General features: G+C 40.4%; 1 protein-coding gene across 1 annotated transcript in view; it reads left to right on the top strand.

Annotated features, from left to right (window-relative positions):
* The window catches only part of LOC120916769 (mucin-2-like), a 198160-nt gene that overhangs the window by 9150 nt on the left and 171217 nt on the right, over window positions 1-17793 (top strand). The window contains exons 4-9 of the mRNA XM_040327709.1: window positions 761-842; window positions 3654-3772; window positions 4519-4735; window positions 8873-8998; window positions 11787-11904; window positions 14200-14338. Of these exons, the coding sequence (XP_040183643.1) occupies window positions 761-842; window positions 3654-3772; window positions 4519-4735; window positions 8873-8998; window positions 11787-11904; window positions 14200-14338 (801 nt within the window). The remainder of the gene's footprint in view (window positions 1-760; window positions 843-3653; window positions 3773-4518; window positions 4736-8872; window positions 8999-11786; window positions 11905-14199; window positions 14339-17793) is intronic.

Here is a 17793-nt window from a genome sequence, read left to right as displayed (position 1 = left end):
TAAGCTGTTTACTGTTGACTGTCTCACTACCTCTGTTGGTAGTTTATTCAATCAACCATCCTTTCAGTAAAATTATACTTTCTAAGATTTGTTTTAAACTTTCCTCCCGTTAGTCATGTCCCCATGTTCTTGATTTTGGTTTCATATTGAAAAGACTGCCTTTCTGAACCTTATTCACCCCCTTGATGTATTTAAAGGTTTCAATCACGTCTCCCCTTTCCCTTCTTTCCTCCAGACTGTACATATTAAGTTTCTGGAGTTGCTCTCAGTATGGTTTATCCCCCAAACCTTTCACCACTTGTGTTACCTGTCTCTGAACTCGTTCTATCTTATCAATATCTTTTTGTAAGTGAGGTCTCCAGAACTGGACACATAGCTTTCATCTTTCACCTTTACTGTATTATAACATACTGCATTTGAATAACATCGTCTGCCTTGCTGATTTAGACGTTTCCTTAAAGCACTGAGCAAGGTTGGGTACTAACTCCCAGCAAACCATCAGACCTGAGTCTTTTTCAGGTTTCAATTGCAAGAACAATAGAACATAATTTTGTGTTACGCATCATTTCCCATAATTTATTGCACTTTGCCTTTTTTTATATCTAGAAGTACAGTCAATAATATAAGGCAGTAACCCACAGCTACTCGATTTAACCAAGTAGTCAGACCATTGTACAGATGGTTCCTGAATGTTTGCTTTAGGCTATTATTCAAAGTGCTGGACCGTAACGATAACTAAGATTCTTCCTCTTCTGTACAGGTGGAGCTGGATCCCATTTACAATAACTATACCTGCGGACTGTGCGGTGATTATAATGGCATAAGTGAATTCTCTGTGGAAGGTGAGTGATCTGAAAATATGTTATATTTCAGGTTATTGCGCAATCAATTTTGAGTCTAATATTATTTTAGAATGTATTTACTACAGTTAAAAGCATATTGATTTGGTCCAGCTAGGCACACATAATCAGTATATTCTTGTTAATTTTTTACCTTATTGTAATAAAATGTATCAGTCAACTAAATAGTAGTTTTGTTGTAGCACTTGCTTAAGTTTTATATAAAATACAAGTCTTCCCTGTTCTGCAGTGCTTTCACATAGTGACAAAATGCTAAGAGGAGAGCTGTACATTAACCAAAAGTGATCAGTCTGACCTCATTTGTCTTCCCACTCTTCTTCTAGTTGATTATTGACTAAATGCTATGAGCTAATTTTTTATTTTTTGAAAAGCCTATGGCGTGCAAAACACACCCAAAGAACTCTACCCGGTGCATAAAAAATGTGCACACACATAAAGAGGTGCGACAAAAAAGTGCAGACGGGTGCAAATGGACCAAAACCCTGATCCCCCAGGGCGTTAGGCTCCAGACAGGGACTGAGGTACTGTGGTCCGAGCAGTCGAAGCCGACACGGACCCAACTTCCTTGGAGGGTCTGCTGAAACAGAACCTTCCCAGTACTAGGTGGGGCTCCCCTGAAGGGAGACCCCATGAGAGCAGGCAAACTAAACCAGAAGGCCAGGTCCACCCACTCCCAAGACATTCAGGGCTGGCCCGAGGACCGGCACCCTACTAATCACACAGTGAACAAATAACGTGCACAAACAAAAAAAAGACAAAAGCGTGACAAACATGGGGGGAAATAAAAAAGAAAGTGGGGGAGAAAGAGAGATGAGGGAGAGTGAAAAAGTGACCATTGTGCAATACAATGGCCAGCCCTCCGGCCAGGAAATAAAAATTCCTCTGTTCCTGACCAAAAGGCCTGACCCAAGAGGCAGGTGTAAAAAAAGGTGGTATGGTGACGTGACCAAGGTACCCAAAAGCAAAAGTGCCGGTAAAAACACTAGTGCAGTTTCGGCACCCCTGGACTGCCACTCCAGGGGCACATCACCATAGGCTTTTCAACAACCCCGGCCCACAGCCCAGACCAGCAGCACCCATCCAGGAAGTTAGGAGCTCTGGGAGATTAGGGAGAGCCAGTGCCATGCTACTCCCACCACTCACATTGCTCCCTCCTAATCACATTTGGGAAATACTAACTGCTCCCCTGACCGGATAGGGGAGCAAGTGTTCTCTCCCGAACAACTGTCCGGGGCAGATGCCACAAAATCCAGACCAGAAGGCCAGGGATCCTGGCCCTCCGCTTCAACCTCATGCCTCTCCGTCCCGATCAGAAGGCTTTCACCTCCACGCCAGCAGGTTCTGCATCTGCCACCGCTATCCCTTTCCACCTCGCCGTGTACTCAGGACGGTAAGCAGAGCGCCCCCTACTGGCAACTGATAAGAACAGATACTACACTTGATCTTAGCCAAAAGGCCGATAATGCTATGAGCTAAAAGCTAGGAAAAGAGCCTTGACCTTGGGATATTTGCCCTTAAAGTGTATCACTAGTCTCTGTCAAGTTTGTATTGCAGTAGGTGTGAAAGAGAAGAGGAATCCAACATTTTTGAGTTGTTCCAAGAACAAGTCCTGAGGGGAAATCATCCAATGGGGACACCTGCTCCCGGGGACAACTGTCCAATGGTGGCCACACAGGCTTTGATTATTAGATCACATCAATGTGTGATTCAATCAAAACGATCTAAATTGCAAACATTTGAATAGCGATAACTTTCCCTTTGATTGATTTAAACGTAATTTTAATAGGATTCGGTCAAACTAAGTCAATCAGCCAGGGGGAAATATTATCATTCGATAGGACTGAGATACTTTTTTGATCAATCACATTATAAGGTTACATAGTGAAAAACAAAGTTACGATCATATTTTAGCTATAGATTGAAATCCACTCCCCGTGTGGTATAACGATCAAACAGATTTTGAACTATAGATCAATTATTCCTATCGGAAGGAAATAATCACAAAATAAATCAATTATTTATCGAAGTTTATATAGACATTATAAAAGGGGGATTACCTCCATGTTGGAAGATTCCCACAAACTTCCTGTTGTGTCTCAGGGAAAGTGAAAGGAAATTTTCCCAATGGTACACAGACAGCAAAAAAAAAAGAAAAGAAAAAAGCCTCACCTGGGCTGCCGCTGTAACCCTTGCCTACTCTACCCAAAGCTACAATAAAGCTTAGTTTAGAATGAAGTCCTTTGCCAGTCCACCTCACATCCTCTTTAAACTGTGTTATTGAATAAGCTTGCCATTATATACCAACATTTCCAGTACCAGCCCTAACATGTGGTTGACACCAACGTTTACTCAATCTATTAATGTACAAGCCAGCAGTTAGAGATTAGATGTGAATAAATCTATACACAGAATTTGTAATCCGCTCAATTCTGGGGATAGTACAAGATTTGCCTCTGGTGGACTTGTACAATCTAGAAGAATGGGGAAATACCGTGAGAGCAGAACATCATGTACCTGCTCTCTGAGGAGGCAACAGTGAGTGTGGCACCTTGCACTCACAAAGTAATGATGCATCTTGTCAGTACCCCACTTGGCATCATGGAGGACCATTTATAATTGGGAAAAAAAACAACAAAGAGGACCCTGCATGACAGGAGATCAGCTGCCTTGGAGAAGTCTTAAATAGGTAGTTATGTAACAACTGGAGGGGTATCCAGGAAGGCAGTGGGAGTAAGCACAGAGTTGGGATTTAATGTTGGAATTACTAATCTGTATTTGTTTTTTTAACCACAGACAGGAAACTCAGTCCTATACAATTTGGAAATCTACAAAACATCCATGATCCTAAAGAAACATGTACTGACCTAGATGAGACTAAGGCAATAATAGATACATCCAGTTGTTCTGAATATGTGAGTAACAGTATCATATCACCAGGCAACATCTCTAGAATTTGATTAGTAAACTACTAAAAGGTCTATTGATATACAGTATGTGTAGATCACTGGGTTTCCATTACAGGCGGCTTTGCTGGGATTAGTGTTTTCTTGTTTTAGTTATCCTATCACATTTGATGACTGTACATCAAGTGATGATGGGGAACAATATGTAGCCAATAACTACACACATTAAACTGCTTAAAATTTAACATTGGGGAAAGGTAGGATTTTGTGTGGACACATTTCTATTACTTTTGGACAGCTTGGCAAAGTGTCACAATTGCTGTTATTTTTTTTAATGGTTTCTGACTCCACTGGGGGGATTTTCTCTCACTTCCTATTCCCATAACACCGCTTTAAGAAATAGGAAAGCATGCACAGTAGTTATTTTTCTTTTTGTCTATGTTTCTGATAAACAGACTCCCCATGGCTTCCTGTCCTGATACAGAATGAAGGAAATCACCCCAACATTCTAACCCTTCTTTAGTCCATCCAAAATCTAGTTATGCCGCATACACGCGGAATAAAGTCGGAATTAAATTCTGACGGGTTTTGCTCAAATACATTTTGAGAGGGGGTGGCAAGCATCATGAAAAGATGTCAACTGTGCAACCAATTATGTTTTTAGTTAATGCTTTCTAACCCTGAAAGAAATACATGTAGAATTGGATTTGTTGATATATTAATAAATTTATTTTTAACACTGCATTTTTCCTTAGCGCTCAGTGTGTGAATACCACCTGAGAGATGCTGCATTTGCTGAGTGTGAAGGTTTTCTCGATGTGGAAGTTTATATTAATGCCTGTATGCTGGACATGTGCTCCTGCAGCCAATCCCCGGAATCTTCCTGCCTGTGTAGCACTATCAGTGAATTTTCCAGGCAGTGTTCCCATGCTGGAGGTCACCCAGGAAACTGGAGGACTCTCAACTTCTGTCGTAAGTATGCTTTTCCTGAGTTACTTGTCCTTAAAGTGCACAATAGAGCATGTTCACAGTCTATGCACAGCAAATTACTTTCACCGTTTTAGAAGACACTAAAAGAGCTATAAAACACAGGCCCCCACTGACCTCACTATCTGCAGGGGCTGTGACGTAATTTATTCTCATAGATCCTCAATGAACACAACAAAAACTCTCAAGAAACACTTGCTCTGTGTTTAAAGGGCTGCCAGACTGACAGTTTTCTGCTCTCTATAGAAAGCAAAATTGAAAAGAACTGTGATTTAAATTAATACTGGCTTAATATATTAATGCGTAGTGATAGGACATTAGGCATTAATAACGTTGTTACCTCATATGAATATTACTGTATATTTTTTTACATCTGTTAGGCTCTGATAAAGGAGAAGTCCTAAAGCTCAGGAACGGAACACATTTGCTGTTCTACTTGATTACAAAATGAAATAATTAAAAATAATTTGGATTTGCTGACTCTTGGTCTTCACTCAAGGTTCCCCTGTTAATGGCACCTGTTTCATAAAAGCAGCCTTATCTAACCTAGTGAGCACCACAGAATTGACTGACCTTCCATAATTTTGTGATTTTGATAACATACATCCCATAGGCATGCGCACAGGGTATGCTAGGTGTGCCTAGGCACACCCTAATCATGCTGTGCTGTACAGATTCCCCCTGCTGCTTGGCTGCAGAAGAAGGGACTGGGGATTTTTTTGTCTTAAAAGTGAGACATCAGGGGTCTGTTTAGACCTCTGATATCTCACCAAAGCCCCCCAATGGAGCTTCTAAAAAGTTGTATATAAAAAAATAATAATAATAAATGATTGAATACAATTGTAAAAAATAGAAAAATTGTAAAAAAAGTTATGATAATAAAAATAGACTACTGACATCAATTCTTTCCCTACTGACACGGTCCACTGCTCTTCTGAGATATCTGCGCACACCTATGATACATCCTGAGTCTCTCATTTAAGAACATGACAGGGGTTCTAATATCACACTTTGTAAAAAGTATAAATACTAGAGAAAATAAATTGGTTTTTTTTTTACTAACCTGTCCATGCCTCTTCAGAGTTGCTTAGCTTAATAAACTGAGCATCAACATGAAATGAATATACCATGTGATCACATAGAAAATCAGAAATCAAGAAGCTTGATTTTTTAGATTTCCCTCCAAGTGACTAAATACAGGTTAATTTCACTTTACTCAAACTAGCTTCATATGTTATTAAATAAGGATCACTGGGTTAAGAGGAATATCTACACATGGGAATGGGGGGTATACATATAGGCTTGAGCTTCAGTTTGGTGAATCACTAAATAAACTGGGCAAATTTAGCCAATTTGCCACCATGAACCCTTGGCTGCTGCATGTTAACAAACCTCCTGGGGATCTGTTATTTATCAGTGGTAGTACTACTGCTACTAAATAAAAGATCCCCAGCTTGCTTCTGTTTGGAAACAAATCAGATAGAGATACTGAATGATGTCAATTGACTAAATATCAGCGTCCCCAGGCCATTTGTTTTCAAACAGAATCTGCCATTTTGCAGTGATAGTACAGTAGGATGACATTGTCGGGTGTTGTGATGGCAGGTCATTTGTGAATGCCAGAGATTTACTTCACTGGATGACATAATTGAACTTATATATATTGAGGGACATTGTTAGCTTTTTTCTTGGAGGATGGGGGGAGTTCTTCATTAAATGACTTTGCCTGAGGTGTGGGTGTTTAATTTCAACTCTTTCTGGGAATGAATTTGAAGGGGTACTTTACCCCATAATCATTCCCTTGAGGGGGAGGGGGAAACTATCTGGGAGCACGATTATCATAAAATGGGTTTCCAGATTTCAATAACTCCCACCTGTAACCCCTTGCATACTTTGGGGGCATCAGATGTGGGAATGAGGTTCAGGAAGGGGGGCCTCATGATCACTACCATTTCTTTCCTGGCCAAAGGCCTGGTATGAACTATAGGGGAAATCCCATGGTATTTTCAAATGTATTTCTGTAAATAAAACAAGCAAAAAAAAAACATAGGTGGGTCCCAGCCATGCAGTGTGGGTGGGCAGCAAGAATACATCCCCCCCTCTCCTCCAAACCATGCTAGGCCACATGCCTTTAGCATAGGGAGGGCACCTTGCATGGGTGGCAGCAAAGCCCCCTGTCACTGCAATGCAGTTCATTCCAATAATGAGGTGAAAAGGACCTCATCCCAACTTCCAATACCACAAGAAGATGTGAGTGTTTTCAAGGAGGACTTATCAGAACCCCCCAAAAAAGTTAAAACAAACACCATGACAAAGCCCTTTATTTAAAATAAATATGCTTAAAGGGTCACTAAAGGAATTTTTTTTTAGCTAAATAGCTTCCTTTACCTTACTGCAGTACTGGTTTCATGTCCTCATTGTTAATTTTTGCTTTGAAGTAGCTGTAATTCTGCTGTGATCTCCACACTTCCTGGTTGCCTGTTTCCTTATAACCATGGTACTGGGAGATTTTCACGGTGGTCTAAGCTTTTATTACTGTGTGTCTAAAACTCCTCAGAACCAATCAGATTCATTTTAAAAACAAAACACTGCCCTGGATTTGTTTGTTTTTGTTCTGTGAGTCTTCCCGACTCACCTCTCACCCGGAACTTCATGTATGTACCTTTAAAATCGAAAGTGAAACTAGAGGCACATTATATGATAGATTAACTTCAATTTTTAATCATTTTTAAAAGGAATAAGTTAACTTTTATGTCTCTATACCCAATAAACAGTCATTTCAGCAAAAACATTTTTTTCCTTTAGTGACCCTTTAAATGTAAATCCAATGTAAACCTCATCGTCCAGCAATGTATATTTTCACGAATCACGACACCAATGATGTTTCCATGCTACTATAAAATCCTCTACAAAAAGACAAACCTATTGCAGTTGTAAGATTGGGGTGATCAAACTCCAGCGGTAGGTGCGTTTTTAGTGAGTACGCCAGTCCAGAACTGAATTTTTAAGGGCCTGGTAGCCCACTTTTATTTAAAAGCACAAAAAGTTTACAAATATATCAGTAGCTCTCACAGGGGGGTTCCACCATTACTGTATCTTGCATACTCAACACTTTAGCCTCCTGGCTTTCATTCTTGCCATCCAGCTGTTTCAGGCCTTTAGCCTAGGCTTTAGGTCTGCTCCTCAGAACAAACAGAGTTTCCTAGAGTTAAGCTCTCTCCTAGCTTACTCCTGATCAACGCCTTGCTGCTCTTTCACCAATGACATCTGCCTCCTGCAGACATGCATGCTCTGGCTACACCCATGCAGCCTCTGACTCCTCTCAGGGGGATGGGAGTCCAGCTGACTCCCAGGCACAAACTTCCTGTCTGTTGGGTGGGGCCCTGAGCCATAGTCAGGTCCTAACTAAATAGCCCAACACACAGCTATGCAATCAGTGTGTCTTTCTTTACAAAATCTGGCGTAAACCAGCAATCCTTAAGGTAGCACAGGGTCCCACCGCCACACTGGCTACTGTTTGTAAACAAACCAGCGGGGGTGCTGAGTGATATCATTGACCAAATATAATCATCTTCAGTTACATATACAGTAAAACCTTGGTTTGCAAGCATAATTAGTTCCAGAAACATACATGAAATCCAAAGCACTTGCATATCAAAGCATGTTTTGCAGGGTATAAAAGAGAAGAGAGGCACCTATAAGTGTAGCAATAAGTTGCTAAATGTTGTACCTTCATTAAATGTAAACATATTGCTACACTTAGAGGCTCCTCTCTTTTTTTGTATACTCAGTTGTGACATGACACTACTCTTATATCAAGACATTGCCTACTCTTATATCAAGGCAAGATTTATTAAAACATTTTGCTTGTCTTGCAAAACGCTCTCAAACCAAGTGTTTAGTGTAAAGGTTAGTGCTTATAAGAATTTGTTAGCAGTAAAATCATGATGGTAAGAAAACCTGCCAGATTTAAAAATTGTGAGTATCATAGGCAATCAAATAGCTGCTAACACAGTTAGAGAAAAAAGTAGCTCTAAAAAGTATGACTTTATCAGGATATTTATATTGTATTGTTTTCAGCTGCACAATATCACAATATGATACTTTTATTTTATCTTATAGACATTCAATGTCCTAATAATATGATTTATCAAGAGAGTTCCTCCCCCTGTATGAATACCTGCTCCCACCTTGACTCAAACCAAGTGTGTTTGGAGCACTACATAGACGACTGCTTCTGTCCTGAGGGTGAGTCACACAAGGCTAATATACCAACCACATAATATTGTAATGTGTAATGTTATGTTTTTTTGAGAAAGTGTTAAAAAACACTGAAAAGCGCCTCTGCAGAGGCGCTTTGCCGGCGGTATAGCCGCAGTGCCCCATTGATTTCAATGGGCAGGAGCGGTGGAGGAGTGGTATACACACCGCTCCAAAGATGCAGCTAGCAGTACTTTTTTTACTGTCCTGCTAATGCACCGCTCCAGTGTGAAAGCTCTTGGGGCTTTCACACTGGAGACACAGCAGCGGTTGTTTCAGGTCAGCTTGCAGGCGCTATTTTTAGTGCAATAGCGCCTGCAAAACAACCCAGCGTGAAAGGGGTCTTAGAACTGGGGTTCTTGAGAGGATCACCTTGTCAGGCCCTCCCACCAGCCAATATCTGCCTGCAAGCATGGAGAAGCACAGATACCCAAGAATAACAACACTGAAATATACAGTATCTCACAAAAGTGAGTATGCCCTTCACATTTTTGTAAATATTTTATTATATCTTTTCATGTGACAATACTGATGAAATTACACAATGCTACAATGTAAAGTAGTGAGTGTACAGCTTGTATAACAGTGTAAATTTGCTGTCCCCTCATAATAACTAAACACACAGCCATTAATGTCTAAACCGCTGGCAACAAAAGTGAGTACACAACTAAGGCTTTATGTACACATGACGTTATTCAACCTCTCCTGAACGATTTAACTTGACAGCTAGAAACAGGTGTCTAAAAATGTCCATTCAGCTGTGATGTGGCGTTTAGCCACGTTTGCGTCTAGAAGCGTTTGAAAAAAAATATTTGTGTTAAAATGAAAAACGTCTGTAAACTAAAGGCTGCTAGACGCGAGTTACCGCAATTAGCTGCGTTTGGCACTTGAAATGCCTCTAAACACAGCTTCTGGATGCATTTTTTGGGGTTCCAGAAAAAGCCTCTAAACTTAAATGCCTAGAAATGACTATAAACTCAGGGGTGAACTCACTTTTTTGAGATACTGTATATAATGAAACCGGATATACAGGTATAATAAAAAAATATTGATGGGGATCGGGGGTGGGGGGATGGAAACCAAGGAAGGCAAATACATAAGCTGGCTAAGCCGGTTTCATATAATTAAACCGGTTATACAGGTATAATGAAAACAGAAAGTTTTTATTTATATCATATTGATGGGGATTGGGGGTAGGGGGATGAAAACCAAGGAAAGCAAATATATAAGCTGGTTAAGCTTCAGCTTAAACAATTTTAATGAAAGTAACATTTTATGGGTTTAGGTTTGGCATGTCTTGCAGGGTTGCTGTTTTTTTGTTTTTTTTAGTTTAATTATGTTAAGTATTTAATTTGCCACAGACCATCATAAATACATTTTTAATAATCTTTGGGAACTATTCCACACTGTCAATTGTTGCTGATAATCTATTCATGGGTAGGCATGTCTGAATTAAACAGCTCCATTCCATGCTAATCTATCAGTGGAACTTCTCCAGTTGGGAAGGATCAGAGTCATGGATGGAGTAAAAGGAATTTTCAATCCTGATCACTTTATTAACAGTGTCAAATCTATATACAGTCATACCCCACTTTTAAGTACACAATGGGGTTTACTTACTAAAGCTGGAAAGCATAATATCAGGCTCAGGCTCACGACCGAGTTTCTCGGCAAAAACCAGCAAGAACCTTGCTGGGAGATATTTTTTTGCAGAGGAAACTGGTCGTGTGTACATTTTCATCGAGGAAACTGTCGAGAACCTCGACGAGCCAAAAAGAGAGCAAGTTCTCTATTTCCTCGACGGGAGTCTGATTTGGCTTGTCGAGTTCCTGGTCGGGCTGGTTTTCGACGAGAAACTCGAACGTCTGTATGCTAAGAAACCCGCGCTTGCTCAGATTAAAGTATGAGACGGGAGTAAAAGTATCATTTGTAATGGCGATAACACATTTAAAGCTGTAACAGACTGAAAAGTGCAAATCGTCTCTTACCAAACTTTTATTTAACACGCAAACACATGAAATTAGCAAAAGCAGCCCCAAGAGTTTAGCCAATGGAATCGAACTTCCCCTGCTGTTGTATGTCACCGCGTTTGAGAACGAGGAGATTTTGGCTTGACTGTGTGTACGCAAAGCAAGCTTGTCGAGTTCCTCGACAAGCCCAACAAGGAACTCGACAAGGAAAACGATGTGTTTCGCCCGTCGAGTTTCTCGTCGCGTGTACGAGGCCTCACTTCTGCATAGAAACCAATGAGCTTCCAGGTTTTATTACCAGGCTTAATTGAACATGCTGAGGTTAGAAGCTCATTGGTGTCTATGCAGAAGTGAGCCTGATTTTGCACTTTCCAGCTTTAGTAAATAATGGCCATTGTGTACTTAAAAGTGGGGTATGCCTGTAGTAAGTTAGCTAACATTGACCTTCAATAGTGGTGGAAATGTTGTATGGAAAGCTGTTTTCTACACTGGCAAGTATGCTTGGTTATTTCACTACAAAGAGGAGGGAAGCGCTGTCTCGGTGTGACCATTTAAGTTGTTTAGTATACATTTGACACAGTAACCAGGACAATAAAGAATTATTATACCAAAAAAAATGGTTAAAATTTACAAATGCTTTTTCAGCCTTACTTTTTTTACACTGTATTTTCAAAATAACGAATACAATGATTTATATGTTGGATGAATAGTTTTGCAATTTTGTTTAGTATCATATTTTTGGTGGTATTTTTATAAAGGGCTATGTAAAATAACAGTTGTTTTTTTGTTTTGTTCTTTATCGCTAGGCACTGTGCAGGATGACTACACAGAACAGGGCTGTGTCCCAGTTAGTGAATGCCATTGTAAATATCAAGAACGTCTGTATCTCCCAGGAGAGATTATAACAAATGACTGTAACAAATGGTAAGAGTTTCCCAATAAATTTAATCAGAGCAGATTTGTAAGTGCTTGTTTACACTGTGTGAGGTGACCTGCATTTTTCTGCATTGCAAAAATAAAGGTCACAGCTAGGGCACATAGAATACCATTTAATTTCTAGGTGCCCCATTCACATTACAATGCTGGTGTGATGTGTGGTGAGCTGCAGTAAAATGCGGCATGTCTGCATTTATTCACAGAGCAATGGATGTTGTTGCATGTCACGCACAGCAGCACAATGCAAGACGCTGCTGTTCAGTGACAAGAATGAAGTGTCACTAAAAGTGACACCTCAAAAAAAAGCTGAGAAAACAACAACAAAAAAAGTAAGCAGTATGTTGTTATGAATCGTGTATCACATTACTCTCTGCCTGAGCCAGAGTTTGCATTAGTCCACACGGTAAACGTTGCATTTTTCCATGCACGTGGCTAGTGTGAACCTCACCTATAATATATATATATATAATATATATATAAATGTGCAGGATCTTTTTCATTCATTAATTCCATTGTCTTTATGATGCATCTTTATATTTGGGGACTAAGGTATATTTATATATAAAAAAAGTATATATATTATATTTATATTTTAAATATTACATTCACAAATGCATTTAAAATACTGTATATCAAATATAGATTTTGCAAACTTGTCTGGTTTCTCGGCATATGCCAGGACTTTTATTACATTGATCTCCCTGTTTATGGCTGGTAACTGTAACTGTGATACATGTCAATGTCAATGCAATAGAGTTGGTAAATTCAAAATAAGCTGAATATTTAGGTAGACTTTTTTATGCAAACATGTTGGAAACAAGCTGTACTGTCACAAAAATTTGAAAAAAAAATATGTATTTTCTGAATTTGTCAGCAAAAGCGATAGTGTGATAGCAATCCCGCAGTGAATATGCCAGCCAGTGAGTTACAGTAGATATAGTAAACAATCAAATCAAAGATCATCAAGGACCTCACTGTTTCCAAGCTACAAATACTGTCCTCCATTGGTGGGGACCAGAGTTTTTTTCTCAGAAAATAGGTGCAGGAACTCAACCACGACCCCGTTCAGATTTCACAAACAGTAGAAGGGTGTTAAAGGGGCATTAAACACCAGGATTGCATTACATACAGAGTGCAGAGTTCAGGGGGGTTACACACAGAGTGCAGAGCTGTCACTTGTAAACACAGAAACCAGACTTCTGTGTTTACAAGTGATTGTGGTGAGCAGGCGCCAAAGGGTCTAAGCCAAAGGTGGTGGAACTGAGTTCCCCCAAGTTCCCCCTGAAAAAAAGCCCTGGTGGGGACACATTGGATGTCTTCAGCTGTGTCTCTGTGCCTTTAAGCAAAATTGAGCTCCAACTTGAGGACTCTCAAACCTTTAGGGTTAGAATCACAGTATACAGAGGAGCCTTGACGTGGGCACTTCGGCTTCCACATATACTGTATTTACAAAAGTGGGCAACAAAACCATCTGTTTTTAACAACAATTGTTAGACAGGCACAATTTGGTTTGTTTGTGGGTTAGCTGGTAAGTTTGCTGGAAACGTTTTGTTTGTGATGTCCTCTTTTGTCCCTGGAGCCCCATCCTGCTCCATACTGGAAGAGGCCACACACCAGTGAAGTCACTTTCTTTACAAATCTGTATTGAGAAAAATAGTGCACATCTGATTACAGTCCACACCTAGAAGACCCGCCCCCCCCCCCACCACCACCACAGTAACACGGGTCACCCAACCAGTTAGGTGCAATGCATTAAAGGGTGGGCTTCCTAGGTGGTGATTTCGGTGTACATGGTTTTGCTTAGTGAAGATTTTTTGAAGGCTTATACTGGCATTAGCTTGGCCCCTTTTACACAGGAAGTCCAATCAGGTCTTCCTGTCAGTTTTTCAGGTGGACGTAATCAGAAGGTCAATACATTCCTATGGACAGGCAGGTGTAAACGAACTTGTGCCCGTTTACACCAACCTAACTTTGGGTCTGATCCGGTCCGCTAGAACAAAAGCAAAAGGGGACCCATCCTCTTTTGTTTAGGTAAATTGGATTGGAGGGTAATTGGTTTTAAACGGACAGCAGAGTCTGTTTACTCCTGGCCACTCAAAGAACAGAGCATGTCATCTGCCCACTGTGCTCTGATCAGCAGGGGATCTGATCCACTGGTGATCGGAACAGAATCTGCCCCTTGTGAAAGGACCTTTTGTCAATGATGTACGCAAGCTGATCTCCTCTCATTATAGAATGATCCCTACATAATACAGTATGACTACTCAAGTATTTCTGTTACAGCCACTGCATATCCGGAAGATGGAAATGCACAGACCACACTTGTCCTGGACCTTGTTCCATTGAAGGAGGAGCCCATATCACCACCTTTGATGGGAAGTCCTATACCTTCCATGGTGACTGCCATTATGTGTTGTCCAAGGCAAGTGATATTTTCATTGCTATTTGGTGAATAGATTGATAAGAAAGAAGACTGAGAAATTATAAAGCTGTCTGAAAAACTTGGCAGCAATTGTAGTATGAGACAATTTGGCTTCTAAAACTTATGCCGCGTACACACGACCGTTTTTCGGGTTGTAAAAAATGTTTTTTTTAGTTTAATGTCATTAAAAAAGATTGTGTGTGGGCTCCAGAGCATTTTTCACGATGTAAAAAATGGCCATTAAAAATTTAGAACGTGCTCTAATTTTTCACAACGTTTTTAACGTTGTCGTTTTTAACGTCGTAAAAAATGGTCGTGTGTGGGCTTTAACGACGTGAAAAAAACGTGCATGCTCAGAAGCAAGTTATGAGACGGGAGCGCTCGTTCTGGAAAAACTAGCGTTCGTAATGGAGTAAGCACATTTTATCACGCTGTAACAGACTGAAAAGCGCAAATCGTCTTTTACTAACACTAAATCAGCAAAAGCAGCCCCAAGGGTGGCACCATCTGAATGGAACTTCCCCTTTATAGTGCCGTTGTACGAGTTGTACGTCACCGCGCTTTGCTAGAGCATTTTTTTTCACGATCGTGTGTAGGCAAGGCCGTTTTAACGATCGGGTTGAAAAAAAAGGTGTTTTTTCTAGACCATTAAAAATGAAATTTTTTACAACCCGAAAAACAGTGGTGTGTATGTGGTATAACTGTTTATTACAGGAGGAATTTTTATAGCTATGGCATTAGGTATTTTTACACATGCAATAGATATTCAAAGTCAATGTAAGCCCTAACTGAAACATTTTGGGTCCAAAAAAATGTCAGAACCTCTGTCAGAAAAAAATTCTTAGCGGCTCTAATTGCACACAAGTTTATGAGTGTTTATAGGCATGTGCTTTTACTTTTTCTTTTTTTCCCAAAACATTTTACTATGTACATTTGAAAACACAGAATGCTCCTAAACCTACAGCTGGTACTTAGGTGCTAAGGGCCAGATTCAGGTAGAAGTGAGGCGGCGTAACGTATCGTAGATACGTTACACCGCCGCAAGTTTTCATCGCAAGTGCCTGATTCACAAAGCACTTGCGATGAAAACTACGCTGGCGGCCTCCGGCGCAAGGCGGGCCAATTCAAATGGGCGTGTGCTATTTAAATTAGGCGCGCTCCCGCGCCAGACCTACTACGCATGCTCAGTTTTGCAATTCCCGTCGTGCTTTGCGCGCCGTGACGTCATTTTTTGGAACGGCGACGTGCGTAGCGTACTTCCGTATTCCCGGACGTGTTACGAAAACGACGTTAAATTTAAAATTTCGACGCGGGAACGACTGCCATACTTTAGACAGCAATACGATTGCTGACTAAAGTTAGGGCACCAAAAAAAACGACTAACTTTGCGACGGGAAACTAGACTAGCGGCGACGTAGCGAACGCGAAAATCCGCCGGGAATCGCCGTAACTCCTAATTTGCATACCCGACGCTGGTTTACGACGCAAACTCCCCCCAGCGGCGGCCGCGGTATTGCATCCTAAGATCCGACAGTGTAAAACAATTACACCTGTCGGATCTTAGGGATATCTATGCTTAACTGATTCTATGAATCAGTCGCATAGATACTCTGAGAGATACGACGGAGTATCTGAGATACGACGGAGTATCTCAGCTGTGAATCTGGCCCTAAGGTCCTAAGGTCCCACTTACGTGCTAAGAGTTCCCATTTAGGTGCAGAGGGTTTCCTGCTTGGTTGCTAAGGATTTTCTGGATTTTCTAGAGGTTCCCGCTTGGTTGCTGATAGCTCCTACTTTTCCACCCTTACTCACGTTTGCTCATTACTCAAAGACCAGTCCAGGGTATTTGGGTTTTTGTATTTTATTTGGAACTTGGATGGGAGAAGGGATAAGCGAGATACTCCAACTAGAACTATTCACAATAGATAAGGACAACTCTTACTTTGCCTCATGGATTATCTGTGGAAGCAGACACACTGCTTTTGACCATACAGACACATGTATGGAAGGGTTAAGTCTTCTTGCTCTTTATAAAGATATAAAGGGTATAGAAGTTGGACGAGAGGAACATAAACTCACGGCATACGCGGATGACATCCTGTTTTTCTTAACATGCCCGAGAATAACGTTACCAAACTTACTAAAATTAATGAAACAATATGGAGAGCTGTCCAATTTTAAAATGAATCCAACTAAATCCGAAACCCTAAGTATTAATATAGCTAAGAAAGATCAAAATATATATCAAAAATAGTTCCCTTTTGTGTGGGGGAAAAGGGAAATAAAATATCTAGGAGTAAAAATAGCTATCTCAAAATAGAGGATTTATAAAGCAAACTTTGTATCCATGCTGGAAGAAATTAAGACAGAACTTGGCAGACTCACGGTAGGACGAATATCATGGGGAGGGAGAATGAATATTTTTAAGATGGTAATCTTGCCAAAAATCATGTATAAGATACAGATGCTCCCGATAGCTTTACCTCAGAAGTACTTCAAGACATTACAAACAATTTTACTAAAGTTTGTGTGGCAGGGCAAAAAAGCTTGTATCAGCTGGGCAACTTTAAAAAAAAATAAGACACAAGGGGGATGGGGAGCACCAGACATTAGAAGTTATTATGAAGCAGTAATTCTCACAAGAGTGATAGACTGGATTAGGGACACTCAGCAAAAAAGTTGGGTAAGGATGGAATACCAGATGAGCAATGTTTCACTCGGGAGTATTATCTGGATTCCAGATAAATACAGGGAGTTGGGTAAACAATCACACAGTATTACACATTTAGCTATTAAAATATGGGATAGGGTTCACAAGAGGGAAAATTGGGACTTTAACTCACCATTAATGCCATTAAAAGACTCGAAACACTTTGTACCAGGGATAGAGAAGATATCAGGGAAATGGATTAGGAAAGAAAATGCTCAGTTGAAAGACGTCATGACACGAGATAAATTAAGTACTTATGAGGAACTAAAGGGTAGAGGGGAAATAATAGATATAAATGAATGGCGCTATGGCCAGTTAAAACATTTCTTTGAGGCTCTACCACAGCCGTGGAGGAGGAGTTGGGAGAGGAGTGATCTCTAAGATCTACAAAAACTTAATAGAAGTAGAGCAATTGGACATCCCACCATATATTAACAAGTGGGAGGAAGAACTGGGGATACCTCTGAGTATCCCAGAATTAAAACAAATTTGGAGAAGAGTGCATACCTCGTCAGCAAACAATAAAATAATTGAATTAAACTATAAATGTCTGACGCGGTGGTATATAACCCCAGACAAAGCTCATAAATACAAGAAAGAAGCTTCCGAATTTTGCTGGCGTGGATGCAGACAGATCGGAGATATGGCTCATATATGGTGGCGATGCCCAAAAATTAGATGGTACTGGAGCAGGATTAGATCTTTAATAACAGAAATAACGGACATAGAGATTTCAGATGACCCT

The sequence above is a fragment of the Rana temporaria genome, chromosome 11 (genome assembly GCF_905171775.1).
Source record: "Rana temporaria chromosome 11, aRanTem1.1, whole genome shotgun sequence".
Taxonomy (NCBI): Eukaryota; Metazoa; Chordata; class Amphibia; order Anura; family Ranidae; genus Rana; species Rana temporaria.
Note: the sequence above shows the minus strand (reverse complement) of the source record. Positions and strands in the feature narration are given on the sequence as shown.